Source organism: Geotrypetes seraphini, chromosome 6 (genome assembly GCF_902459505.1).
Source record: "Geotrypetes seraphini chromosome 6, aGeoSer1.1, whole genome shotgun sequence".
Lineage (NCBI taxonomy): Eukaryota > Metazoa > Chordata > Amphibia > Gymnophiona > Dermophiidae > Geotrypetes > Geotrypetes seraphini.
In genome coordinates this window covers 66,401,911-66,429,119 of record NC_047089.1, presented here as the reverse complement: position 1 = coordinate 66,429,119, position 27,209 = coordinate 66,401,911, and the positions used below count along the sequence as shown (strand labels likewise).

Below are 27,209 nucleotides of genomic sequence, written 5' to 3'. Positions count from 1 at the left end.
CTTCTAGCTCCCCATGCCAGTCAAAGTAAATCATATGGGGAAGGTGGGCGTATAAGGCTGAAATACCAGGTGATAGAACTTGGAGGAAAACTAGAGGAGGAAGAGAAAAGGGAAGGGACGTTAGATTTATCTCATACCTTTTTCAGTTATAGCTTAAGGTGAGTTACATACGAAGTGCTGTGGAAAAGTTCTCAGCCTAACAAAGATGGGGCAGAATGCATCGAGGGCTATGCACTTAGTCCAGTAATTTTCTACTTTTTTCATTCCATATTTTTCCAACAGAATGAAAAAAGTGGAAAATCACTGGACTAAGTGTATAGCCTTTTATGGAGACTGCCCCAACTTTGTCGGTTGGGCTGAGAACTTTTCAGCGGCCCTTCATAAGTACAATAGATATTTTCTTATCCTCAGAGGGCTTATAATCTAAAGGCTCCTTTTACAAAGCTGCACTAGTGATTTTTTGCACATCAAATGCAATGAAGCCCATAAGAATTGAATGGGCTTCATCACATTTACCACTCTGGAATCGCTAGTGTGGCTTTGTAAATGGAGCCCTAAGTTTGTACTTGAAGCAATGGAGGGTTAAGTTACATGCCCACAATCACAATGAGCCTCAGTGGGATTTTAACTGGGCTTCTTTGGCTCTCAGCCTGCTGCTCTAACCAGTAGGGAGCCTACTGTGCAGAAAGCCAAATCAGACTATAGTGAAAGATGGCTCTTTTTCTGCATTTTCTTGGAGTAAATTTAGAAGGGAGGGAAGGACACCAGAAAGAAAAGCGACAGGAGTCAAATTAAGAGATTAAGGATTTTGGTAGAGGAAGGAGATAATTTTATAAAATAATTTTCACAAGTATATCAATATATGTATGTAAATGTCTCTTATAAAATTGCACAAGGCATAAAAGCAAGTGCAGTGTCATGCACGTACATATTTTTACTGTAGGTGTTTCTGGGGGCACAGCCTGGGCAGAGTGTGGATGGAGTTATAAAGTACACACAGGTTATAAAATACCTTAATATATACATTTACTTAACTCTCCATGGATATTTACACCTGCCCTCAAGCACGTGTAATGTAGGCAGGATCTGTTTAGGATTTATGCTAACATATTATAAAGACAAATGGACATCTTTAGCCTCAACTTAGGTGCTGTGTTATAAAATCATCCTCAAGGAGTTCTGAACAGGTAGTTGTACAGTTTATCTGTCCATTTTTCAGTTGCAGGTCCAGCTTTGCCTCCTGGATACAAATTCTGTTGCAGCTCAGGAACATCAGATGATAGTGAGGGGGAGGATCCAGAAAGAGAAGCAAATAAAAGCAAACGTGACTCGCCTTCAAGATGCAGGTTAGTTGGTCCAAACAGCGAATGTGCTTCCATCATTCCTTTCCTTAAATCACTGCATAATAGTACAAATGAATACATAATAGAGCTCTCCAGTGAATAGATCAGATATGCCCACATTACCCTTCTTCTCAAGTCACTTCATTAGCTCCCTATCCGTTGTCGCATACAATTCAAACTCTTCTTACTGACATACAAGTGTATTTACTCTGCAGCTCCTCAGTATCCTCTCTCATCTGTCCTCCCCCCCTCCCTCCCTCCCCCCGGGCACGCCAATCATCAGATAAGTTTCTCTTATCTGTAACCTCTACGACCAACTCCAAACTCCATCCCTTCTACTTTGCTGCATTGTATGCTTGGAACAAACTGCCTGACTTGGTACGTCAAGCTTGGTCTGTCAGTATTCAAATTCAGACTCAAAGCCTACTTCTTTGAAGATGGTTTCAATTCCAAACTCCAACCCACCATCTAAGGATCAGTATCTGTTGTCTTTTTCCTCTGTAATTCCCAAACTGCCTTACTCGGTACGTCAAGCTCTGTCTCTGGCTCTATGACACCTAATGTCACTGTACACGTGGCTAATGCCTACAGTGGTATTAGGCATTGTAAAGTGCCTTCCTAGCTGCGATTATCGCGAAAGGTAGACCCCAGAAATGTAGGCCTTTAAAACCCTGGCCTACATTTCTGGCGCCTATTCAGGAAGCCGCGATTCTAGAAACCACGCCATTGCATGATGGACACACGATCAGCGGCCGTTTTATAGAATCCGGTCCTAAGAGTCCAGTTTTCCTTTGTGAGCATTCTTCCAAGAGCACAGAGATAATTCTCTAGATAAGAGCTTTTAGATGTAAGTCTTTGGCTTTCCTTTCTCTGCGTTTTGCTTCCTACAATGCAGGTTTATGCTGTGGTCTACATTTCTGAAGTACCTTATCTCTTCCTGGCAGTGCCAGTTGGTTTGCAGCTCATTGCACTGGCCATTGGGAGAAGTAGCCTGATTGTTACTGCAGTAGGCTGGGGGAACTGGATTCGATTCCTACTGCAGCTGCTTGTGACTCTAGGTAACATAAGAAGGTACATAAGAGCATGAGATTCCATACTGGGACAGACTGAAGATTCATCAAGTCCAGTATCCTGTCTCCTACAGTGGTGAACCCAGGTCACAAGTACATGGCAATATCTGAAAAAGTAAACCGAATTTAATGTTTCTTATCCTAGGAATAAGCAATGGAATTTCCCAAGTCCATCTTAATAATGATTTATGGACTTTTAAGAAATTAGCTTTTTATATACTCTGCCAAGTTAACTGCTTTCACCACATTCTCCGGCAATGAATTCCAGAGTTTAATTACACGTTAAATGTGGAAATATTTCCTCCGGTTTGTTTTAAATCTAATACTTAGTAGCTTCATTGCATGCCCTCTAGCCTTAGTATTTTTGGACAGAGTAAACATTTCACTAGAATCAGGAAAGGATGCCTGCATATAATTTGGACAGCACTGCCTGCATATAGTAGTAGTAATGCTCAATTTACATAGTTTGGCTGTCACTTATTCTCATGAGCTGCTCTCATTCTGTTGCTCCACTGTTGTTTCATTTTCATTTCTCATGACTTTCATGGGCTCAAGAGAATTTAGTCTGGTTTCAGCTAGTTTTACTTACTCAGCTGATTTGTGCCTATTAGCTGAGCTTAACATAATAGGTTCTATTAGGTGTCTTCTCAGCATAGTTTCAGATTTATTTCATCCAATTTTAACAACTTGGGCTTAGCCAAACTTGGCAGCCTGGACTCAGCCAGGCCTGGAGGCCCCGGATTCAATCATGCTTATCACCTTGACTTCTCAAGTTTTAGCCTTACATGCTAGGTTCGCATTTTTGGCAAATGGTAAGCAAGGTTTCTGTTGTGGGCTGTGTGGAACTCAATCTCACCGTTTCAGTGGAGCCTAGACTCTTCGCTTCTCTGTGTAATGCAGTTGGCGGAGCACTAGTATAATATATCGCTTTAAATAAATTCCTTTGGAAGCTGAAACATTACTCCTAGTAAATAAATAAATATAGCTTGCTTGGAAAGCTGTACCAGAGAGCTAACTTAAGAACAACCATACTGGGTCAGACCAGTGGTCCATCTAGCCCAGTTTCCTGTTTCCAATAATGGCCAATCAGAGTGGAATTGATTTAAATCAAATCAGTCTAAATCACTAGTCAAAAAGACTTGATTGAAATCATGGTTTTCTACAGAAAGACTCATTCTTGCTGGTATTATCTTAATATTTATAAATAGATGAAGTTTTTTGTTTTTTAAATAACTTTTGAGATTAGTTTTACAGTTATATCAAGAAAATATTGATTTGGTTATACTATTAGAAATACATCGATAGAAATATAAATATAGGTCCAGATGCACAAATCTCCAAAACCATGGTAAAAAAATACCATGGTGTGAGCAATTTTTTACTAGTGATGCTCAGCACACTACCATGCAAATTATATGCATACTAATTATGCAGAGAATCGCCAGTAAAAGGGTGGAGGAACTGTGCCTGGCTCTTGCTCAGAAGAGCAATCGCTGTACAGCTCCTCCCTCCTGTAAAGCTGATCTCCCTGCCCTGATCAACTGAGCCGCAGGACTCCTGAAGCTGCTGGCAGCTTTAGGGCTTCCCCTGCCACTCAGCTGTTCAGGGCAGGGAGAGCAGCCTTTTTTTTAAATGGGCACAGATGTTGTTCATGTGTTACACATGCACAACATCTGTGCCCATAAAAAAAAAAAAGAAGAGGGACATGCCAGGAAGCCCCACATACACCTGAATCCCTCCCCATGCCCCACCCCTGTAGAATTGTCAGGAGGGATGCCCACTCCCTTCTGCCTCAGCCACAGTTGCGCGGACTGCCCATACCCACCCACCCCGGCCCCCACCTTCTAATGAAGACCGGCAGGAGGGATGTCCTCTTCCGTTCTGACACCTCAGACGCCATTTCAACAATTGGTAGATGTAAAACAATTGGTAAGAAGATCCTACAAATTGTTAAACCAGTTGTCTTCCTACCAATTGCCAGGATCCTCATGGGGACATAATTTGGTCCCCATTCACTGTTAATCCTTCCCCTCGCCTCTGCAGTAGTAATGACGTTTTGTTCCCATGCCCATGGATTTCTGCAGTCATCCTGTTGTCCCTGTGCTTGTATATACTTCTGCTTATGCCCAAGGTCCAACATTTCTTCCTCCTTTTCACCCCTGGATCCAGCATTGCTCCCCCTCCATCACTCTTTACCTCCCTTCTCATTGTCCACCAGTTCTGCCGCTCTCTCTGCCCTTTCCCAGTCCAACATCTCCATCACTCTCCGGTTTGCTTTAACATGCTTCTTCCACCATAGGGTCGCTGGATTCCCATGTGCTCCTTGCGATTGGGAGCAAGACGCAGAAGAGGGAAGGCTTCTGGGTCAGCCAGATGCAGCATGTGAGAATTACTGCTGGTAACCCTATGAAGAATAAGGCCTATTATTAGGGGGGAGGTGGGGGAAGAGAGAAAAGGTGTGGGGTCACAGATTGGGCAGGGAGAGAGAAAGCAATGCTGAAAAATGAAGCCCAATGCTGGTCTTGTCAAAGAGGCACTGCTGCTGGGTGGGTTTGGGCCCATTCCTGGTTACACCTCTGAATTAAACTAGATATTGGATTATTGCTCTGGCTGAATTGCTGATATGCTGGCTTTCCAGTATAAAGTAGAATGTGCTTATTCCTGTAGTTAGTTTTAACTGAGTTTGTGTGTTCTCTAAATATATGTACGGATAGCTGTGTATGTGCTGTGACTGAAGTCAATTTGTTGGTGATGAGTACAATGTACATCACTATCATGCATTTATACCCCCATTAAGGTGTGCACCCATGCAGCTCCAGCAGTATAGCATCCCCTCAGACTGGAAGCAGGAAGGTTTGGAGGGGTGTATGGTATAGCACTGGAGAGAGTGGAAAGAATGATTGGCCTGAAAGAGAAGATGCTGGTGCACAATCTCTGTAAACACATGGGGTCAGAGGACAGCAGATGAGGACAGAAATTGAGAAGAAGAGCACTTGGATCAGATTGAGGGAGAGAGAGTGAGAAGGCAGTCATTGCTTCAAGTTGGATGAGTTGAGGCCGGAAGGGGAGCAAAAGAGGAGGAAAGTGCAGGGGTGGGTGGGGGTGCCTATTAGTGTCTGATGAATGTGGATAAGCAACATAGAATCTGTTTTGCTACTTGGGATCTAGCTAGGTACTTGGGACCTGGGTTGGCCACTGTTGAAAACAGGATACTGGGCTTGATGGACCTTTGGTCTGTCCCAGTATGGCAATTTTGATGTTCTTATCACATTAATGGTCAAATCTCCTCTTTGTGTTCATAGGAAAGAAATATACGTGGAGGAAGAACTAGATGATGGCTTTTTTGGACCAGCCCTTCCACCTGGATTTAAAAGACAGCCTGACTCCCCAGAGAGGTAAGTTTTTATGCTGTATTATCACCATGTCTAAAGCTAATCCTGTCTCACCATAAATATTCTATTTAAAAATGATCATGGTTTTAATTTTGCAATTTACATGTCTAATTGTATACATTTCCAAGTGATTACTCAGTACTGCTTTTAATTTCTAGCAGCTGGTTCTTTGAGTACTCCATAATGAAATTTTGTAGAGAGCAATTGCCAAGTAAAATTAATCTCCTCTGTACAAAGACTGAGATTCAGTAAATATAGTAGATGTCAACAGAATAGAACTGTTTGATGCACCCCATTTGTCCAGCTGTGCACAGTTTTAATAAAGGATATCAATTGTCAGCTCAGCTGGTTTGACCTTGCTCCTTTTTATTGGGAAGTGTAGGTGAGACTATTTGCTGCCGTTGCTAGGAAACTTTATCACATCTTGGTGGATTATAACTGAGGATCACCCAAAGTGTTCTTGCTGCTGCATTTTGACTCACTGTCTTATGAACCTGATACAGCTGTGCTGAAGTTTTGTAAGCTGGTCTTTTATCATTTCAGGTGGATGAACACTTAATGCAACACCCAGACCCCCCCTCCTATTTCTTTTAATTTACCGCTTTCTTGTCCCTGGTCTGAATTTTACTCTCTGTATATGTCTAAATAATCTTTAAATCCTGTCAGATTGGTTACTACCATCTCTGTTGGTATACAGTACAATACAGTGTCTTATATAATGCAATTCTCTACAAGGAATCTATGTGGTTTACAATAAAAGTTAGATTAAGTTCTTGAAGTTACATATTTAAGCCCGATCTTGTGGTGGTTGGGGGGAGGAGATGAAGGGTAGGTGAATGGCTACAGAAAGAAGAGATATGTCTTAAGTTTTTTTTGTTTTGTTTTTTCCAGAAGTCAAGGTAGTTGGTGGGTTATCTTGGGTATGTTGGCAGTTTGAATAACAAGGATCTCTTATCTGGAACAAAGGTAGCCTCAACCATCTTCTTCTGCCGAAATTGTTGAGGTTGATGGGAAGGTTAGTTTGAAGCGTTGTGATATTTGTGAAGGAAGACTCTGGGACTTTTAACATCAGCAACCCTCAAACTTTTATAGCTCTGGCACACTAAATGGAGCAAATGTTTTTTGTAGCACACTATAAGTGAAATTATAAATTTGTGAAACCAACAAAAAATTACATTTGAGTTATTTATTTAAAGTTTTGTATGGATGATTGTAAAAACAGTGAAACTAAAGTAGATAATAGAATTGCTAATCAATTCAATGGATGTGCTTGTTTTTGAGTGCAAATTAACTCAAAATGTGGCTCGAAGGTGGACAAGCAAATACACATTTCATCATCCACTATCTGCAGCCGTTCTCTCTTTTTTTCTAATTTAATTTCTGATTGTTTGCTTTTGCTGAATTGATATCTTCCTTTAGATGTTAGTTCAATTAACCCCCGGTCCATTAGATAGAGTGTGAGGCCGCCGGGACAGATAGGGAAAAATGCTTGAGTACCTGAATAATTTGTAATCTGCATAAAATTGTAGGATATGTGGAATATAAATTAATTAAATTAAATAGGGATTCGATGCTTTGCCTTGACCTGAAGACATGTTGTGATTTGTGGAATCCATCTGTTTGGTCTATGAATTTAGCTAGTTGCATACTTACACAGAATTCTAGTAGTTTGGCAGGCCATAGAATCCCCGCTATTGGCCTTAAAATTTTTTACTTTAGTCAGGTCGAGGTTTGTGGCTTTAGGTATGGGTTGTCAACACTATAGCTTATATTGTTTTGGGATAGAGTCCATTTTTTAAGCGTGCATTTACTAGGTTTGTCAACCATAGAAGAAAGGTAGTGGAAGGAAAGAGTTAGCAGGCTAGCTGGGCATATATCTAAGTAACAATGGGTTTTGGATATTCTCTTCAACCAGCTTAAGATCTCTTGTGTGTTGACTGAGTTGAATTTTGGCCAGCATCTGTTAGTTGGAATCCTTTACTTCTCATTGTATTTGCCTGGGTATAGATCTATGTTATCCTCTGGGTCATGTGTGAATGATGTACTCACGGTTTTGATTCTTTCTTGAAAGTAATGTGCCAGATTATTTGCATCTGGTTGTTGTGATGCGGGACCTTCTGTTATATCTTTGTTGGAGATCAGTGAGTTGTAGATGCTAAAGAGATATTTGGAGAAATTTTTAGATTGCTGGTGTTTGTCATCATGGGGTCTAGAATAGACAGACTCAACTAACTGTAATGGAAATATCTTGTTTGTTAAGTAGCAATTTTTGGTTTCTTCCTCCTTTAGAAATTTGAGCTATATGTTTTTAACATGCACAGATTATTTTTTTTTTCCAGTTCATAGGAACAGTTATGTCAAATACTGTAATTCTGTCCTTTCTTTCAGAGGTGGTGTCCTCATTTTAGGTAGATACATTTTTTTACTTTTGCTTCATATCTGTTATGTGCTTTAGAAGTACATTGAAGTGGCCAACCAATTTCCAAGGTTGGGCAGATTTATTTTTCTCTTTAAATTAAGGTAAACCAGCTTCTAAAATTATCATTATCTGATAGCTGAGATAATGTTTTATTGGGATATATATCTAATTTTGAAAGGAAGCAACCTCTTAAGGTTTGAAAACCTTCTATCACAGGTATTTTGACATCATGGGCAGAGTTGTGAATAGTTTTGCAGTTCATAGCTGCATTGGTGTTGTAGTTGTAAGAAGGGTCCTTCTTACATTTGCAAAGCTTTGTCCACTCCAGGTAGGAGCACGACTGTATACTACATTTGGGACTGAAATTATTTGGGTAGAGAATTTGCAGTCCCACCTATCTTGGGAGCTGCTTTGAAACATCACACAAGTTCTGGACTGGTCTGGTGAGGATGCTAAGGAAGGAAGATTAAGATCATACTTGTTAATTTTCTTTCCTTTAGTCCCACCAGACCAGACAAGACTAGATGCCCTCCCTAATATATTTCCAGTTATTAAACCACTTTGCTATATTTAATATTACTCTCTTATCAACAATCAAACTGTCTTTAGATTCAGTGTTCAGTTTTCTCTAAGAGTTTAATATTTCAAAGATTTTTTATTTTTTACCTCACCAGCGATATGATGAGTATTGTTAGTGCAAATACTCAAGTGAAATGGAAAACATATGGTCTATTGCTTTGTCATTTGAAATACAGAGCATCTAAAGCTGCACAGTGCCTTTATTGGGTAAAACATGCAGGACTTCTTTTTTTTTTTTCTCTCTCTCTGCCTCCATCCACTGGTTGATGGACACAACCCACAATTTCTAGACTGGTCTAATGGACTAAAGGAAAGAAAATTAGCAGGTAAGATCTAATTTCTCCACATCAGCCCCAAAGTCAGACTATTCATTTGAAGTAATAGTTGTTGAGCTTGCATTTTATGGATTGTTTTATGATTTAAACTTTCTGGCTGGCATTTATCCTGCTGAATGGAGATTTATATTTTAGCAAAAGGACATGTAAATTATCTGATTATAAAAGACTAGTCTTATAGCCCGTTACATTAACGGGTGCTAGAATATATGTGTGTGTGTCTGTCTTTAATTCTTTCTCTCTCTCTGTCTCTCCTTTGCGCTTTCTGTCTTTCTTTTTCCTTGGCTGTCCACCCCCCCCCCTTACCTGCTCCCCCTGTCCATTCTCCCTTCCTTTTACCTACCCTGTCCTGCAGTAGGATGTCTGTCTGTCTGAGTATTTTTTTTCTTTGTCTCTCTCTCCTTGCATGTTGCCTGTCTGTCATTTGTTCTATGTGTGAATCTCCCTGTACCTCCTTCCTATGTCCTTAGTGCCCCTTCCTATGTCCATAGTGCCCCCAGTGCCTCCTTCCTCCCCCCTCCGATGCCAGCCTGCCTTCCATTGAAACCCCCCTCCATTGCCTCCCAGCCTGCCTGCCTCCCATCCCCCGGAGCAGCATATTTCCATGGAAACCCCCCCCCCATGCCATCCTGCGTGCCTGCCTTCCATTGAACCCCCCACCCCCCTCCAATGCCAGCCTGCCTGCCTCCCATCCCCCTTCCACCGAAACCCCCCCCATGCCAGCCTGCCTGCCTGTCTCCCATCCACCTGAGCAGCATGTTTCCATGGAACCCCCCCCCCGATGCCATCCTGCCTCTCTGCCTTCCATTGAACCCCCCACCGATGCCAGCCTGCATGCCTCTCATTCTAACACGCTGCGACTCCTCCCACCCCCCCTCCTCCGACCCTACCCGGCACAACAGAAACCCCCATTGACCCTCCCATCGCTACACGGCTGACAAACCCGGCAGGAGCAGCAACGTCCCAGGCACACTAAACGCTGCTTCAGGTCTTCTACTGGCCTAATGTCCTCTGCCGCGTCCCTGATGACATCATCGGGGACGCGGCAGAGGAAATTAGGCCAGTAGGAGACCCGAAGCAGCGTTTAGTGTGGCTGGGACGCTGCTGCTCCTGCCGGGTTTGTCAGCCTTGTAGCGGTGGGAGGGTGAACGGGGGTTTCAGTGTGCAGATCCGGCATCTCTCTCTACCTCCTTCTTCCTCTCCCTAGCCCACAGTCGTCAGTTTGGGACTTTTCCTCTTAAATATCCTGCCCGGAAGCCGGTTGTATCGCTCCCCACCCCCCACACCCGCGCTCGGTCCTCCTTGGGGGGGGGTGCAGCGGGGAACGCGGAAGTCATAAGGGCGGAGTGGGGGGGAAGAGAAGGCTTAGAACAAGAGAGCCGGCGTCGGTTTGCATGGGAGCCTGGCGCGAGCCGTCAATGCGGAGTGGGAGGTAGAGAGTGCATGGGAAGGGTAGGGGGGGAGGTAGAGTGTGGGGGGGGGAGCAGAGGTCACGTAGAAAGTGTGGTATAGGGTGGGGGGGCGGGGTAGAAAGCCGGTAGTTGGAGAGGGGCGAAAAGTAAGCGAGGAGTGCCCCTGCCGTCAGTTGCTGCCCCGTGGAAGGATGTCCGATCCCGCTCCGGCCAGGAGCCTCGATGACATAGAGTCCGGGCAGCTTTTCCGATTGGGGAGAGCTCTTCTTTGGCGGCTCCGGAACATAGGCGAGTTGCGAGTGTGGGGCTGTTACTGCAGCGGCGCGAGGTGGAGAGCAGGGAGGCTGTGGTGACGTACTAAGCGCGCATGCGCACTCTCATGTCCACGACGGATCAGGGAACACGACTTTAGAGTGTGCATGCGCGACTAGCATTTTATTATTATAGATATGGTGACCCAGAAAGTTTGAATTGATGTTTAGTTTATAGAACATATGGAGTGGAATATAATAAATGATGCCCAAAGTTAGGTACCAGAATGATCTACATTAAACTAGCATTTTGTAAAGGTTGCTCTGCACTGAAAGCCCTTTTTCAGCATGCTAGCTTGGCATACTGTATTTCACTTAACTCTAGGCTCCAGCATTTACACCTGCCAAAAGCTGGTGTATATGTTCGCAACCTATTAATGGCAGCTAAGTGTACAAATTACAATATTCTATAACACTACACCTAAATTCTGAGAATGATCCTGACCTGGCCACGCCTCCCTTGGAGTTGTGTGCTATGAAAAATAAGTGCACATGTTATAGAGTAGGGTACAGAGCAGATCCACTTGTAACTCATAATTACTGCCAATTAAAGTAATTAAAGTAAAGTAATCATTATCACCTAATCAGGTAATTATTACCTGTCACGTGGATCTGGGATCCAGACCCAAACTTATGCGCTCAACTGTGGGCGACCTGTATAGAATCTGGCGGTTAACACTTTAGACCACACAGCCTACCAGCTCATTAGAGCTTCCATGAATTCAGGTTTGTATGCTGTTGGTGAGATTGCATGTCTCTTGTGGTCACTGATGTAATACAGTACTCTTCACTTGTTACTTTCATATTTGAAGGATGGATAGCAATGGGTATTCTCTTCTTTTCTGGAGGCCTGTTATAGGTCCTGCACTACCGCCTGGATTTAAAGTTGATGAATCTAGTGAAGATGAAGAGGATCATTCCAGGCCATCTGTTTTATCAGCATTCACTCCAAAGGTATGCAGAGAACCAAGCATGTGACTTTACTCTGTTGTAGAATACATGACAGTGTCTTTCTTAGAGATTCGATTTCCTTCTTATGTGGGCTGATCTTTTTCCTAAAGTTCTTCTCTTGTTTTGTTTTACACCATCACACTGGTTTGTAGCAGCAGATGATTACGTTTGCTCATAAGTGGAATGTGATGTTGAGTTAAATTGCAGGTAAAAGACTTGGCACAAGAAATACTGATAATGCCCATCTTTTTGGGCTCCCTTAAGAACGCTTCTTTTATTCATCTTTATTTTATCTTATGCATTTGCTGTACTTCCATAAAATTTCACAACCGCTTGGAATATTAATGCTAATACAATTAAAAATCTTAACTTCATGTAAACATTAGTTTAAAGAATCAGTATTCTTAATGCATAGGCGATAAAATCCATAAAATAAAATGTATAAAATAATCTGAAAACAGCCACATGTGAAGCGCCAGTAGGGAAATTGGCATTGCTTTCCTATATGGCTACAAAGGATTCAATAAAGGTTATAATTTTTTTCTCAGATTGAATTACTTTTCAGTTTTGACCATGCCCTCATCAGCTATTGATTTTCTGTTTTTAATTTGCACATATTAAGATATTGTGGGCTACAGTGGTTAGCACCACTGCACCCTCAGTTTCCTTCCTAATAATGTGCTGAAGAATGCAAATAATAATAATAATAACTTTCTTCTTCTATACCGCCATAGTCGTGAGACTTCTAGGCGGTTCACACTGAAGAGAGCTGGCAGTCAGCAAGTTACAATATGTTGAAGTCCAGGATACAGTATATAGAAACTTACAAAAAAACATATAGAATCTTACAAAAGGGCTGGGATACAGCATATAGAATCTTACAAAGAGCATATGGAGTCTTACAAAAAGGTAGAGAGATACAGCATATAGAACCTTACAAAAGGCAGTGAAATACAGCAAACGGAATCTTAAAAAGGCAGCAAAATATAATGTTAGACATTTCAGACTTAAAAGCAGGAGTGGACATATGTAGTGTTAGGTGTAGATACTTTTTTAGGTGATGATTTTGTTGAATAAGGCAGTTTTTATGGTTTTTCTAAAGGCATATGTCAGACCGTAAAAAAAAATGACCTACAGTTATGTGAAAAAGATTTCCCTCTCCTTCTAATTTCTCCTATTATTGCATATATGTCACAGTTAACAATTTCTGATCTTTAAAATGTTTGCTCTCTGAAGTAGACTGTGAAAACGGTAAGGCTTTTTATTCTTTAATATCTTTGGGTCTGCATTTCAGTTACAATTTCTAATCATGATTAATCGCACAATTAAAATATGTTTGGTTTTATTCCCCACTGCAACTACTTGTGACTCAGGGGAGGGTTAAAATACCTTTTAATCACAATTTGAAATTTTAATCAAAATGCAGTCTAGCTTTAAACAAAATTTAATATAAGACAAAGGTAACCAGAGTAAATTTCTTCACTGTCAGTATATAATGAGGTTTAGATTCAATAGGGCTTGCTGCAATGATGCCTGGCTGTGATCAATCATCTGATATCAATTGAATTTGGACAATTTGTTGAATATCTAAGCGGGCAGTTACTTTTTCATATAGGTGATATATGGGTATTGTATAATGTTGTTCTTTAAATAAATGAAGTAATTTTAAAACCATGTTGTGGGTTTATTCAGGTTCCATTTGTCTAATATTACATTGTGTTTAAAGGTTAGAGATCATTCAGTGCGACATATGCAATAATAGGGAAAATCAGGAAGGTGGACAAAACTTTGTCATATCATTGTACTGTATTAGGGAATGTTCTGCAAAAACTGTATGTAAGGACAGCACATGCCAGTGCTTACGATTAACTGGCATGTGAGAAAACACTAACTCTTCATTTGTTCAGGACTTATAATCTAAAAGTAGATTATTATTATGTGCTGATAATTGACTTTTTTCCTCATAGACATACCAAACAGAATAGTATCATAGGATAATGCAACAATAATAACAAACTTTTATTAATCATGACAGGGGTTGCCATTCAGCATATTACCAATAACTGGAAAAATTGTACTAATCTTAATTATACATTCTGGTGGAATTCGTTATGCCATATTTTTAAGATGGAAAGAGCAATTGCTTTGGAGAAAGGGAATTATAATAATTTTATAAAGATCTGGGGGCCATTGGAAAGATATTGTAATGAGTAAACATCACTTTCCTTAGATAGATATATGTACACATAGGGGGGGTAGGGGGTTGTTCTGGAAATTTTACTAAGTTATGTGTTTATAATCTATTTGTGATATGATTGATTACAATAATTGAAGAAGGGTGGGCGGGTTGGGATATAATTTTTATGTTTTTATGAATATATGTGAAAAAATTTCAAGTGTTATATTGTAGATATTAATGACGTATTCCTGTACACTTGTTGTAAGATTTTAAAATGAATAAAGAATATTAAAAAAATAAAAATAAAAGTAGATTATTGATCCTGAACCAGATAATAACTGGTGCAGGATCAAGAGCAGAAAATTTCACCTTGAATGAGCCAGTCAAATATTTCACCCTGTCAAAGGTCCTGGAGGACCAGAAGCCTGATGGGAGGGAGGAGGGCCAAGCATAATAGGTATGAAAACTATATTTGCCATGGCCAGTGTAGGGTGATGAGGATAATGGTTGGTTGCTTATGATTTTCTGGATTGTCTTGGAGATGAGATGGGCAAGAAGGCATAGATAAAAAGTTGGCCCCAGTGAATGTTGAGAGCATCTTGTGCAAGCCTATATATGGATAGGCATTTGGAGCAGAAGGTATGGCATTTTGCGTTGGTCTCTTTGGCAAGGAGATCTGTTCTTCATTGGTGGAACAGTTCAGCAACTGCAAGGGCATTGAGGGACCAAGCATGAGAGTGATTGAGGCTGTCTACAAGCTGGTTGTGGTCCTTAGGCAAAGTAGGAAGGGTTTAGTACACACTCTATTGAGAGTATAAACTTCCAGATCTTGTAGGAATGACTGGGACACTGGATACCTCTCTCAAAGTATGTAGCAGTTATCTTGCTGGGTTAAAGAAGGACCCATGACGCAGCAATATTGAGGAATGCTAAGGAGAGCCTACCATTACAGCAGGACAGATAAGAAGAAACGGAAGCAGAAATGAGCAGGCACAGCCCTAGAGCATAGTTTGCACACTCAGAAAAGCTTTCCAGACCTTTGAGTTCTAGGAGAGCTAATCCATCTTTGGTACCATTGCATGGCCTCACCAGTGTGTGGCTGACTCATTCTGCTTGTCCATTAAGAAATACTTGACTCCTCTCCATTCTGGCTGTTTTATATGATATTGTCAACAAACAAAAAACAGCTGGCCAAACTGATCCGTAGTGAAGAAATGCAAGCAGGAAACCAAAAGAAAAGCACTGCGGAATGGATGTTCTTGATGTTGGATTTATTGAATCATATAACAGATTGTAGTACTCTGTAACACACACTTTATCCATATAATACAAAGAGTTAAGAAGAAAAATGGATCTAACACAGGCCGTGTTTCAAACCAGTTGTCTTCCTCAGGGGTCCCAAGGATTGGATGTAAAACTAAAGCACAATTCTGGATAAGCTAAAAAGGATTCGAGCTGCACTCTTTAAATTCTGGGTATATGCTACGGACCTCTGATGCCACACTATTAGCTCACCAAAGAAATGGTGCGAGCCTCCTACCCCCTCATACATATGATATTTGCACTAGTACTTTTGTATGTCACCCAAATTTCACCTTTACTTGTCCGCTTTGCTGTCTGTTAAGTGTTAAAATGTCAACACAGTACACATTATAAGTGGCATATAGTGCTATAATTGTACTGTTGGATTATTTTACTGTTGTAATTGTTTATTCTCTATGTCTGGGTTATATTTGCTGTATACCTCCCTGGGGTGAATTTCTTCAAGAATGCAATAAATAAGTATGTGCCATAGCGAGCTGGGGGAGGGGGCGGGAGCTTTGGACTTCACCTCCTCCAGGTATTTGAGGGCAAGGGAGCCGGTCTGGGTCCTTGCCTTCGGGGAAAAAATTCTCACCCAGTGGCCTTTCTGGATTCTGGTGCAAAACGCCTGTGTTTCAAGGCTAGAGACTCTTTTGGCACAGTGCATGTACATGGCGCAGAGCTCTGCCATGGTTGAGGGGTGTACCTTTTCACTGGAATTTTTTCAGCTTCTCTGAAACATGTATTCTTCAGACCACGTTTGTTTGACGCAGCCGGTGGGCGCACTGGGTCTTTCTCAGCCTGTTGTGCTTGTAGCAAAGCTTCCTGTTTGGAAGCCCTCTCATCTGGCTAGGGTAGACTTCGATTGAAGTACTTGCCATGCAAGTATTATGTAACTTCTGTCTCCTGACTCTGCTTCTATATTGGATCTGGCTGATGCCCTTGCTGAGACTGCTTTCCTTGGCCTCCCTCAGAGTCTAGATTTGGGTGATGACCCTTCTGTCGTAGAGTTTTCAGCAGGTTCTGTCCACCCTTTTCCTGCTGCTGTTCTGAAAGAACTCCTTGAATTCTCCACCTTCCACTTCTCAGGCTTCGTTCATGGACCATTTTCATGTGCCTTTTTCCATCCCGTCCACAGCTCCTTGGTCTGGTTTCAGAACAGTGCGATACCCCAGAAAGCTCTTTCTGACCTTCTAATGCTATGTCTAAGCTTTATTCCCTGGCTTCTGATTTTCAGCAGTTTATGAACAGTGAGATAGATTCTGCCGTGGCGCAAGTTCTTCAGCGTGCAGCCCTCCCTAGTGATGGGAGAGTGAGATTTAAAGACTCGGCTCACAGGTGGTGCATCTAGTGGCATCTTTAGGTATCAAGGTGGCCGCCTCTTCCTTTATGACTTGTTATTCCAGCCTGCACAGTGCGTCCTCTGTGGAGGTGAATGCCTGTCCTCCACTGGTGATGGATGGTGTGGATTATGTGCCGGAAGCTCTTTATGATCTCATTTGAGTTCTTAGTACATTCTCTGCTTGTGCAGTGTCTGCGCACTGGCCTCCTTGGATCCGTCTTTGGGCTGGGAACGCTTCCTCAAGGGCCAACTTAATCAGATACCCTTTCAAAGGTCAGCTTCTTGTTGGTACAGGTCTGGATGACCTGCACATGAAGTTTCATCGGACATCAGGAAGGGATCATAGTGCTTTTCATTGGTGTCGGGGATCCAGAGGTTCTTCCTCCCAGAGACATTCCCAGGGCTACACCCCTGTTACCACAGTTCCAATTCCAGACGTCCTCAGGCATCGGGATCCCGTGCAGTGGTTGCGCCTAAAAAGCCCGATGAGGCCAGGGGTTGGGTAGAGCTTCCTCATATCGGAGGCCAGTTTCTCAGTTTTATCATGAGTGGACTCGACTTTCATCGGATCGATGGGTGCTGGCCATCATTCGGAAAGGGCACAAGTTAGACGTCCTTTGCCTGCCTCTGGATTTGTTTCTGGACTCCGGCAAATCGACCGGAACAAAGTCCGGGGTCTGCGATACTCTGTAATGCCTCTTAGACATCGGGGCGATGGTGCCTGTTCAGAACACAAATCGGGCTTAGGCAGATACTTCTTCTACTTCATCGTGCCACAGAAAGGCTCAGAGGATTGGAGACCCATTCTGGATCTAAAGTGGGTCCGCTGCTTCTTGCAGTTTCCCTTTTTCCACATGGCAACAGAATGCAGTGATAGCTGCTGTCTCTCCAGGAGAGTTTCTGGCGTCCTTGGATCACAAAGAGATTTTCCTCCATCTTTCAATCTACCTGATGCATCACTGGTTTCTGCGTTTTCCATGTTCTGCAGCTGCATTTCCAGTTTGCTGCTCTGCCTTAGCAATGGTGCCCCATACTTTCACCAAGGTGATGGTAGTTGTGGTGGCTTTCTCTGTTTTCTAGGGGATCCAAGTCCATCCTTTCTTGGACAACTGGTTGATCCGGGCTTCATCTTGTCAGAAGTGCGAAAGTGCTGTGGCAAGTTCAGGAAGAGCTGCTTGACACCCTCCCAGTCCCTGGAGTATCTGGGCCTTCTCTTTGACTCCAGACAGGGTAGTGTGTTTCTTCCCAAGGCACACAAAAACTTCAACAACAGATCAAAGATCTCCTGGTTCAGGCTCCCACAGCTTGGTATTGTCTGCAGGTACTGGGGTCTATGGCAGCCTCCTTGGAGGCGGTCCCCATGACCAGAATGCCCATGCACCATTTACAGGCATCCCTCCTCTTTCGGTGGTCTCTGCGACATAATCCCCTTCAGATGCCACTACCCTGGACAGTGTCAGTTCACAGCAGCTTGAGCTGGTGGCTTCAGGGGACGCCCTCTGCCAGGGCTGGCTTCTTCAGATTTCTGAGTTGATAACTCTTATGAAGTATTCCAGCCTGTTGGGTTGGGGTGCTCACTGCGGGGACCGCTCTGTTCAGGTGCAGTGATCTCCTCATCAGAAATGTTGTTCGATCAATCGTCTGGAGCTTCGGGCAATTCGGCTGGCGCTACTCGCTCTCCAGCCCTTCTGGAAGGAAAAGTGGTATGTATTCTCCGATAATACCACAGTAGTGGCATACGTACATCGTCAAGAGGACACAAGAAGTGCTCCCTTGGGCCAGGAGGCTCACATGCTGTTCCGCTGGGCGGAAGCACATTTTCTGTCTCTCTCAGCGGTTCATGTGACCGGAGTTAATAATGTTCAGGCAGACTTCCTCAACGCATCCTGGACCCAGGAGCAGGGTCTCTCTCACAGAAGGCATTCCGTCTGCTCATTTAGTGCTGGGGTCATCCCCAGATTGACTTCTTGGCTTCAGTAGAGAACTCAAGGCCAGATGCTTTTTCAGTCAATGCACAGTGAGGAAGCTAGAGTCAGATGTCTTGGTTCAGCCCTGGCTGGCTCACATGCTTCTGTATGTGTTTCCTCTGTGGCCTCTGGTCGATCAGGTCCTTCACCGGAAAAAGGCCATCAGTTAGATATGGTAGCCATGTCCACAAAGGACATCCCAAACCCTGCCATCTCTATATGTAAAGGCACCTGGTGTCATGATATCTGGTCTGATCATTTTACTTATTATTTCAAGCTAATCTGGTCTTAATTTAAATCTAAAACACGCCCAATAATAAAAAGAGAACATCACACCAGAGGCTATATTAATCCAATAGATTTCTGGTCACAATATGAATTGCAATCAGAGATAGAAGAAGGAATTGATTTCTGGGATCACTGGATGACAACCAGCACATCCATTTTAGATAAAATCGCCCCTATACGCAATAGCAAAAGCAATGCAAATAAATATAACAAATGGTTTGACACCGAATTTCTAAAACTGAAACAACTAGCTAGACGACTAGAAAGAACTTGGAAAAAAACAGGAGAACTAACAGACCGTAACAAATGGAGAGCTAACATAAAAATCTACAAATGGTTCACAAGGAATCAATACAAAAGAGCTATTCAACCTGATCACAAATTTATTTGACACCGCTCGCTACACCATACCCACACACAACTCTAAGTTACCCTCTGCAAATGACTTAGCACTACACTTCGATTCAAAAATTAAAAACCTTAGAATTCATTGTTCAACAAACGACCCTAGTGATCATCCGATACCTATCACCCAAGGAAATGATACACCGGCAGACATGATCTGGAGCTCCTTTCAAGATTTAGAGTTGAACAATTACAACAGACTATATAACAAATACTCTAAATCCTATTGCGTTCTGGACTCATGCCCCCCAGAAATCATGAAAGCGGCACCTTTAGTATTTAAACTATCGTTGTTGCAATATTTGGCTCATAACCTAAAAACTGGGAAGTTCCTCTCTAATAATGATCACATAATAATAACACGTGTTAACAATAATCACAGCTCCAATTATATATAAAAATTATAATAAATAATTTTGTGAAAAACTCAGACCCTGAACCCGTGAACTGGTAATAACACCAACTGAGGTTCAATGGGGGACCATCATCGTTTCCACTGTCCCCTAATACCATCCGTACTAAAAATATAAATAAAGAAAAAAAACTTATCTAGTTCGGATGGTAATATGCTGGCGTAGAACCCCAGTGGTGTTGAAAGTGACTCGTGCTAATAAAAACCAATTTCTATGTTGATAGTTGTTTATTTCACTCTAATGACCCTGTCCCCCCGACTCGAGTTTCAAGTCTTCTTCAGGGAAGGACACTAATGATCCAAAACATCAAGAATAACAATTAGAAAAATCATAAATCAATATAACCTGTTGTAAAGGACTTGCCCCTAAATATATAACTGATCTTTTCGTCTTCTCAGCCAACAGACACAAGAGAAGCTCACATTCCAACTTCATTTCACCCCCAGTGAGAGGTTGTGTTTGTGTGGGTAGAGGGAGGTTGTAATTGAGTAGGGATAGAAAGTTTTTAAACTCTTTCGCGTTTGTATTGTCCTCTTCATCTAGGTGTAAGTTTATGTCTCCTGCGTTGATATTGTAAGAAGAACCGAGTGAATTGTTTAGGACAAATGCACAGAAATCTTCTTTGGCTTTTGGCTAGCTTTTTGGTGGGACATAGAATAATATGCATGATAGGGATTCTTCTAGATCAGTGTTCTTCAACCTTTTTACACCCGTGGACCGGCAGAAAAAAAATAATTATTTTGTGGACCGGCAAACTACTAGGACTAAAATTTAAAAATCCCGTTTCCGCCCCATCTCCGCGAGCTCGGTCCCCACAAATCATCTGATCCCATCCACACAAGCCTCAGTTATGATTTTATATTGAATGTATTTTATTAAAGTATAAAAAGAAACAATATTCTGTAGAATTGTCATTTTATAAATACAAATAATACAGAACAAGGATCAACAAAACCCCTGTCTCCCCTCCCCTTCACATATATCCCCTCTACTATCAAGAAAACTGAACAAGCCAAATTATTACAGAATGCTACACAGAAATATCATGCTAACAGAATACTGAAGTAACACATGACAGGAATAGTTTTAGGGGAGTGCAACTAGGGCAACTGCCCCCTGGTCAGAGAGCGCCCTAAGCCAGCTGAAAGCTAAAGAAGCACTGCCTGGGTTTTGCAGTCCCCAGTTATGTCTAACACCAGCTCTAGCAGGATATATATTTCAAATCTGATATATTCTAATCACAAAATAGAAATAAAATTATTTTTTTCTACCTTTTGTCGTCTCTGGTTTCTGCTTTCAATCTTTTTTTCACTCTCTTCCTTCCAGCGTATGCCCTCTCTGTCTCTTCAATCCAGCATCTGCCCCTTCCATCCACTATCTGTCCTCTCCCCCTTCCATATGGTATCTGTCTTCTTTCTATGTCCCTCTCCACTTTCCATCCAGCTTGTGCCCCTCTCTCCTATTTACATGATTCATTCCAGCTTCACTGCTCTCTTCATTTTTATCTCTCCTACACCAGATCTATCATCGTTGTCCCTCTGCTTATTTTTCTGCTGACCCCTTCCTATCATCAATCTCTCTACTTTCTCATGCCTGTGTCTCCCCTTCCCCTCCTCTAATCTCTCTGCCAGCTGTTTCCTTCCTTTTTTCATTCTCCCTTCCCTCCTCCTCCTGTCCAGCAGTAACTCTCTTCTCTTCCTCCCCTCCCAGCAGCATCTCTCCGTCTCCCTCTCCAGTAGCAGCTGTCCCTTTTTTTTCCTTGCCCAGCAGCTTCCCAGATTCCTTTCCCTCCTCCCCTCCCAGAAGCATCTCTCCTTCTCCCTCTCCAGTAGCAGCTGTACCTTTTTTTCCTTGCCCAGCAGCTTCCCAGATTCCTTTCCCTCCTCCCCTCCCAGAAGCATCTCTCCTTCTTCTCCCTCTCCAGTAGCAGCTGTCCTTTTTTTTCCTGGCCCAGCAGCTTCCCAGATTCCTTTCCCTCCTCCCCTCCCAGAAGCATCTCTCCTTCTCCCTTTCCAGTAGCAGCTGTCCCTTTTTTCCCCTGCCCAGCAGCTTCCCAGACTGATAGTGGTTTTCTCCCCTCCCAGCAGCTCTTCTTACTTCCCAGCGAAGCGATTCACGAAGGCAGCCTCGGGTCCTTTGTTGGGTCGCGCCGCCTCTGAGGAAAAAGGAAGTTGCATCATCAGAGGCAGCCGCGACTCAGCAAAAGCCCCGAGGCTGCCTTCGTGAATCGCTGCGCTGGGAAGTAAGAAGAGCTGCAGAGAGGGGAGAAAGCCACTGTCAGAGGCTCCCCAAGATCTCTCCGGCCCAGCGCACGCTTCCGATGCTGATCTTGCCGGTCCTGCGTGGACCGGCAGGAAGTTCAAATGAGTCAATCTTGCCGGTCCTGTGCGGACCGGCAAAAATTTCCTGCGGACCGATACCGGTCCGCGGACCGGCGGTTGAAGAACTGTGTTCTAGATGATGGTTGCTAATTTTACAGGCTAGAATTTCTAGTTGGTCGCTTGGAAATGTAAGGTTATGCACCTCTGTAGCGGTAATCCATGCAGAAATTACACCTTGAATGGAGAAACTTTAACTAGTACTTAGGCGGAACGAGACCTAGGAGTAATCATCAGTGCAGACATGAAAACTGCCAATCAAGTGGAGAAGGCTTCATCTAAAGCAAGGCAGATGATGGGATGTATCAGTAGAAGCTTTGTCAGCAAGAAGCCTGAAGTCATAATGCCATTGTACAGAACCATGGTGAGACCTCATCTGGAATACTGTGTACAATTCTGGAGGCCACATTACCGTAAAGATGTACTTCGAATCGAGTCGGTTAAGCGGATGGCCACCAGGAGGATCTCGGGGCTCAAAGGTCTCTCGTACGAGGAGAGACTAAACAAACTACAGCTCTACACTCTAGAAGAACGTAGGGAGAGGGGAGACATGATTGAGACATTTAAATACATCACAGGACGTATCGAGGTGGAAGATGATATCTTCTTTCTCAGGGGACCCTCTGCCACTAGAGGGCATCCGCTCAAACTCAGAGGCGGGAAATTTCATGGCGACATCAGGAAGTATTTATTTCTTCACAGAAAGAGTGGTTGACCGTTAGAATAAGCTTCCAGCGCAGGTGATCAAGGCCAGCAGCGTGCTGGACTTTAAGAATAAATGGGATACCTATGTGGGATCCTTACGAGGGTCGAACTGGAATATCGGTCGCTAGGTATAGACTTAAGAGGATGGGTCAGTAGGGTGGGCAGACTTGATGGGCTACAGCTTTTTCTGCCGTCATCTTCTATGTTTCTATGTTTCTATATTTTGGAATCTAATAGTTCGAACTCAAATCCATCTTTAATAATAATTGCTAGACATCCTCCTTTTTTCCCCACACGGTTTAGCGTAAGGATTTTAAAATTGTCTGGTAGGAGGTCAATTAATATTGGATCATCTTCTGATAGTAACCATGTTTCAGTTAGTAAAAGGCAGGCTATTTGCTTGTTAATGATCCAATCATTAATTAGGAAGGCTTTATTCTTGACAGATCTAGTATTAAGGTATGCACAGGGGACAGATGTGGGTGTGATAGGTTTGGTAGCGGTATTGGTTTTGATGGGTTTTACTTGCCTTATTCTTTTTTTTAAGGGTTCGTTGGTGTCTTCTTTTATTTGAGATAGCAGTAATATGATTTGTTATGTTTTCTTGTGGAATAGAGATGTGTAAAAGTGAGAGATCCGGGTAATTGATTGATTGTGATTGTGGGTGGAGGGAGTTAACATCTTTGATGTTGCCAATTAGCAGACAGATCAGGAAAATCAGGAGGAGATTCATGTTTGCAGGGTATGGTATTTCTTCCTAGCACAGAAGTGTAATGGTTTCCCTGTAAATTATTGAGTTATTGTTTGTATGGTTGTTGACTGGATTGGTGTAGGTTTTGAAGATGGTCCAAAGGGATATAGATCTTAAGCAGTTCGACGACAAGTCTCTAGTAATTACACATGCAGCTATCAGTTACTCATGCATTTAACAGCTATTTGTGTCTCTGATGATAACATATGCCTCAAAAATTCCTAAGTAGTCCTAATTCAAGACTTCATCAATTACACATACATCTAGTGGTTAAATTTTTATCTAGCAATTGTATGACTCTGATGGTAACATATGCCTAGCAATTACATATGCAGGCAGGCAGTTCTTAATCGCAGGATCGGGTCGATGGGCTCTCTGTAGTGGCGATGGCTGATCCCGCTGCTTGGAAATAAAAAGCAGGTAGTTATTGGGCGGAGCACAGATACTCGGCAGGATCAGGTCGATGGTCTCCCGATAGTGGTGGCTGATCCCTCTGCTTGTTTTTAAAAGAAAGCAGGCAGTTGGTTCTCCCCAGCGGACTGCCGGGGGGGGGGCGGAGCTCAGACATCCGGCAGGATCGGGTTGATGGGCTCCCGATAGTGGTGGCTTGTCCCTCTGCTTGTTTTTAAAAGAAAGCAGGCAGTTGATTCTCCCCAGCGGACTGTGGGGGGTGGGGGGGGGCGGAGCTCAGAATGGGACGGAGACAGCAATGAAACTTGTGGGGACGGGGAAATTGAGTTTCTGCGGGGACGGGGGACAAACTAGTATTAAACAAGTATTGGCCTCATTCTGCAGGTTTTCCTTTTATTGGTGTTGAGCTCACTCCTCTGGCCTTGGTCCAAAAAATCTCTGGATTTTAGGAAAACCTCTTATAATTGCATCCACTTCAGCACATTGGTGTTGAAGCTCTCATAGTTACTGTCAGTTTAAATGACCTGGTCCAAATTCCCAAATGCACTGTTACACAGCTTCCAGGCTGTGCCATTAACTACAATCGGAAATCTTATTCCAAGCTAGGATTTAAGCATTACACAAGAGCACTAGCATTCTTTTTTTTAAAACAGGTCGCTATCTTTATTTTGTTTTGTTCCTTAGGCATTTTCTTTTTATACCTTAGGCATTTAAGTTTAGTCTTTATTAGACTAAGAAATTGTTTTTCCAGCCACTGTTGGTTAAAGAGAAGAAAATAGAAACAAATCTGCAATGCAGTCCACAAACCACTCTCCCTTTTTCTTCTACTTTATCTCGGCACATGGGGATAAGGTTTAAACAGCAACCACTCATACTCCAGTCCCTACAGATGCTGCATGTATGAAATAGTAAACCTGAAATATGTAAACCAAACAGCTATAAACCACACAGCTAGATGTGCTTACAGTGTTCACAGTTATTGTTTTTAATAAATTCTATTTCATCAGTGTGTGTCAGCAGGGCTGAGACTGTGCCTGCTGCATGCTTTCCTCAGCTTCTGTTTATGCTCTCCAAATCTCCCTTAGACTAGGGCAGTGGTCTGCAACTTTTTTAAAGCAAAGAGCCATTTTATCGTAAATGTTTGATCCAAAATTTTCAAAGAGCTGCAATGGTAAGGGGTTTGAGAGAAGATTTTTTTAAATGCAATATGGGTATATATGCATTTAGCATAAAAATAAAAACTTCATGTACTTGCAGAAAATAAAGAAAAACTAAATAATTTAATGAGATTTTTGATCCTATATTTCCGCACAGAGTTGTTTCACATCCAACATTTCTCCCTCTCTCATCCCCTGGACCCTGTGCAGCACCTTTCACCTCTTCCACCAGCACCATACTCAACATTCTACTTCTGTCACCTCTCCCAAACCATGCTGCATCTCTCCCTCCATTCCCTCCACCACCATGTCCAACTTTCCTCCCTCTTGCATCCATTTCCATCTATTCCACTGTTCCCTCTCTACCACCACATCCAACATTTCTCCCTCTCATCTCTCTCTTCTCCATGCATCTCTACGTCACTCCTCTCCCACCATCATATCTCCAGTAATTCTCTCTTCCTCCCTAAGTCTAACAATTCTCCTCTTTCTTCTTTTCCCCATGTGTACCATATCTTTCCCTCTCATTCAGAGACCCAAGTCCAACAATTTTCCCTTTCTATTACCTCCCCCATCTCAGCATATCTTTCACTCCCTTCCTCTGTCCTTCCATCCTATGTTCCAAGTTCATGCCACATCCCTCCCTCCATTCTCTGTCCCAAGTTCTCCTTTCTTCCCTTCCTTCTGTGCCCCAACTTCATGACCCCTGTCTCCTGGCAGCCTCCTCTTTCTTCCTTTCAGGCAGCCACACGTGTTTCTTTAGAAAGCTGCTGGCATCGGTTTTAACACACTGTACGCAGCTGACCCGGAAAGTTTCCCTCTGATATCGGCCCCCCCAATAGTTAACTTCAGTCAGAGGGAAGCCTTCTGGGCCAGCTGCAGGCAGCATGTTCGAACTGCTGCCCACAGCTTTGTGAAGAAACACGTGCGGCTGCCTGAAAGAAAGGCGGAGGAGGCCGCTAGGAAGTAGGGTACACGTTGCGGGATCGCCACAAGAGAAGAGACGCAGCCATTTGGTCAAAGAGCCGCATGTTGACATCCCTAGACTAGGAGGACATACCCCCCTTCCTCCCCTGCTGCAGGGCTCTAGGCAGAATTTATGCAGTCTGCTGGAATTTTACTGCCATGCCTAGCTCCAGCTCTGTTAGATTCTCTGTTTCCTTAATGAAATTTCTACTGAAAAAGCTAGGGATTTTCTCCTAAGGGAGGGACTGTTTATCAGTTGCTTACTATTTTGTTGTTGCCCCTTCATCACACCTACAGTCACAGGCCCTGAATCGGGCCACTAGATGTCACCCTTAAGCAGTCTGTACAGCTATGTTCTATATATGTATTATAAGGGAAAACAAATTATGACTTCTTATCTCAAATGGGGGGAAAAAGATAAAAGGTTTATTCTGCTGAGAATTCTTAAAATGTTAAATGATAATATCCTAAGCATCATTATTAAGCAGTTCTCTAAAAAAAGGCACAAAATAGATTCAATATCACATTGTTATGTAAATAGAGGAAAGGTCCTGCTGGGGCTGGCCGCAAGCAGCCTGTTTACAGTGCTGCCTTTGCTGACCGGCTGCCACTGCTGCATAGGGTAAGTGAGGAGGAGGGGGTCCACGAGATCAGACCAGCGCGGAGTAAAGGAGAGCAGACCCAGGGAGGGGAAGGTGCACCAGAAGTGTGGGGGGTGGAGGATCCAGCATGGTGAAGGGCAGGGGAGGGAAGATGGATGGATGCTGGGTCCATAAGTGTGTGTGGGGAGGGGAGTGACCTAGACCAGAAAGGAGGGTGGGAAAGGAGGAACAGATGCTGGACCTATAAGGGGGGGATGATAGAGAGAGGAAGAGAATGAGGTAGGAAGGAAGACGCATCTGTTTTTAGAGTAACTCTCAAGCAACCAGAAACTACAGTTATCTGGCATCTACCAATCCCCATGGGTGCCAGAAAACTGAGAGTTTACTGTATCAGAGAGAGAAGGCAGTTGAGATGCTTCATCAAGCAATAAAAATGTGTGGAAGGTGAATACAGCATTTAATATTTTGTTCAAACTCTGTGTGAGGGGGCAACTTTGAGTGGTGATAATTGTTCAAATGAGAGCAGTTGTT

General features: G+C 43.0%; 1 protein-coding gene across 1 annotated transcript in view; it reads left to right on the top strand.

Annotated features, from left to right (window-relative positions):
• GPALPP1 (GPALPP motifs containing 1) overlaps window positions 1-27,209 on the top strand; it is an 81,378-nt gene that overhangs the window by 1,758 nt on the left and 52,411 nt on the right. The window contains exons 2-4 of the mRNA XM_033949166.1: window positions 1,220-1,346; window positions 5,716-5,808; window positions 11,710-11,815. Coding sequence (XP_033805057.1) covers window positions 1,220-1,346; window positions 5,716-5,808; window positions 11,710-11,815 — 326 coding nt within the window. The remainder of the gene's footprint in view (window positions 1-1,219; window positions 1,347-5,715; window positions 5,809-11,709; window positions 11,816-27,209) is intronic.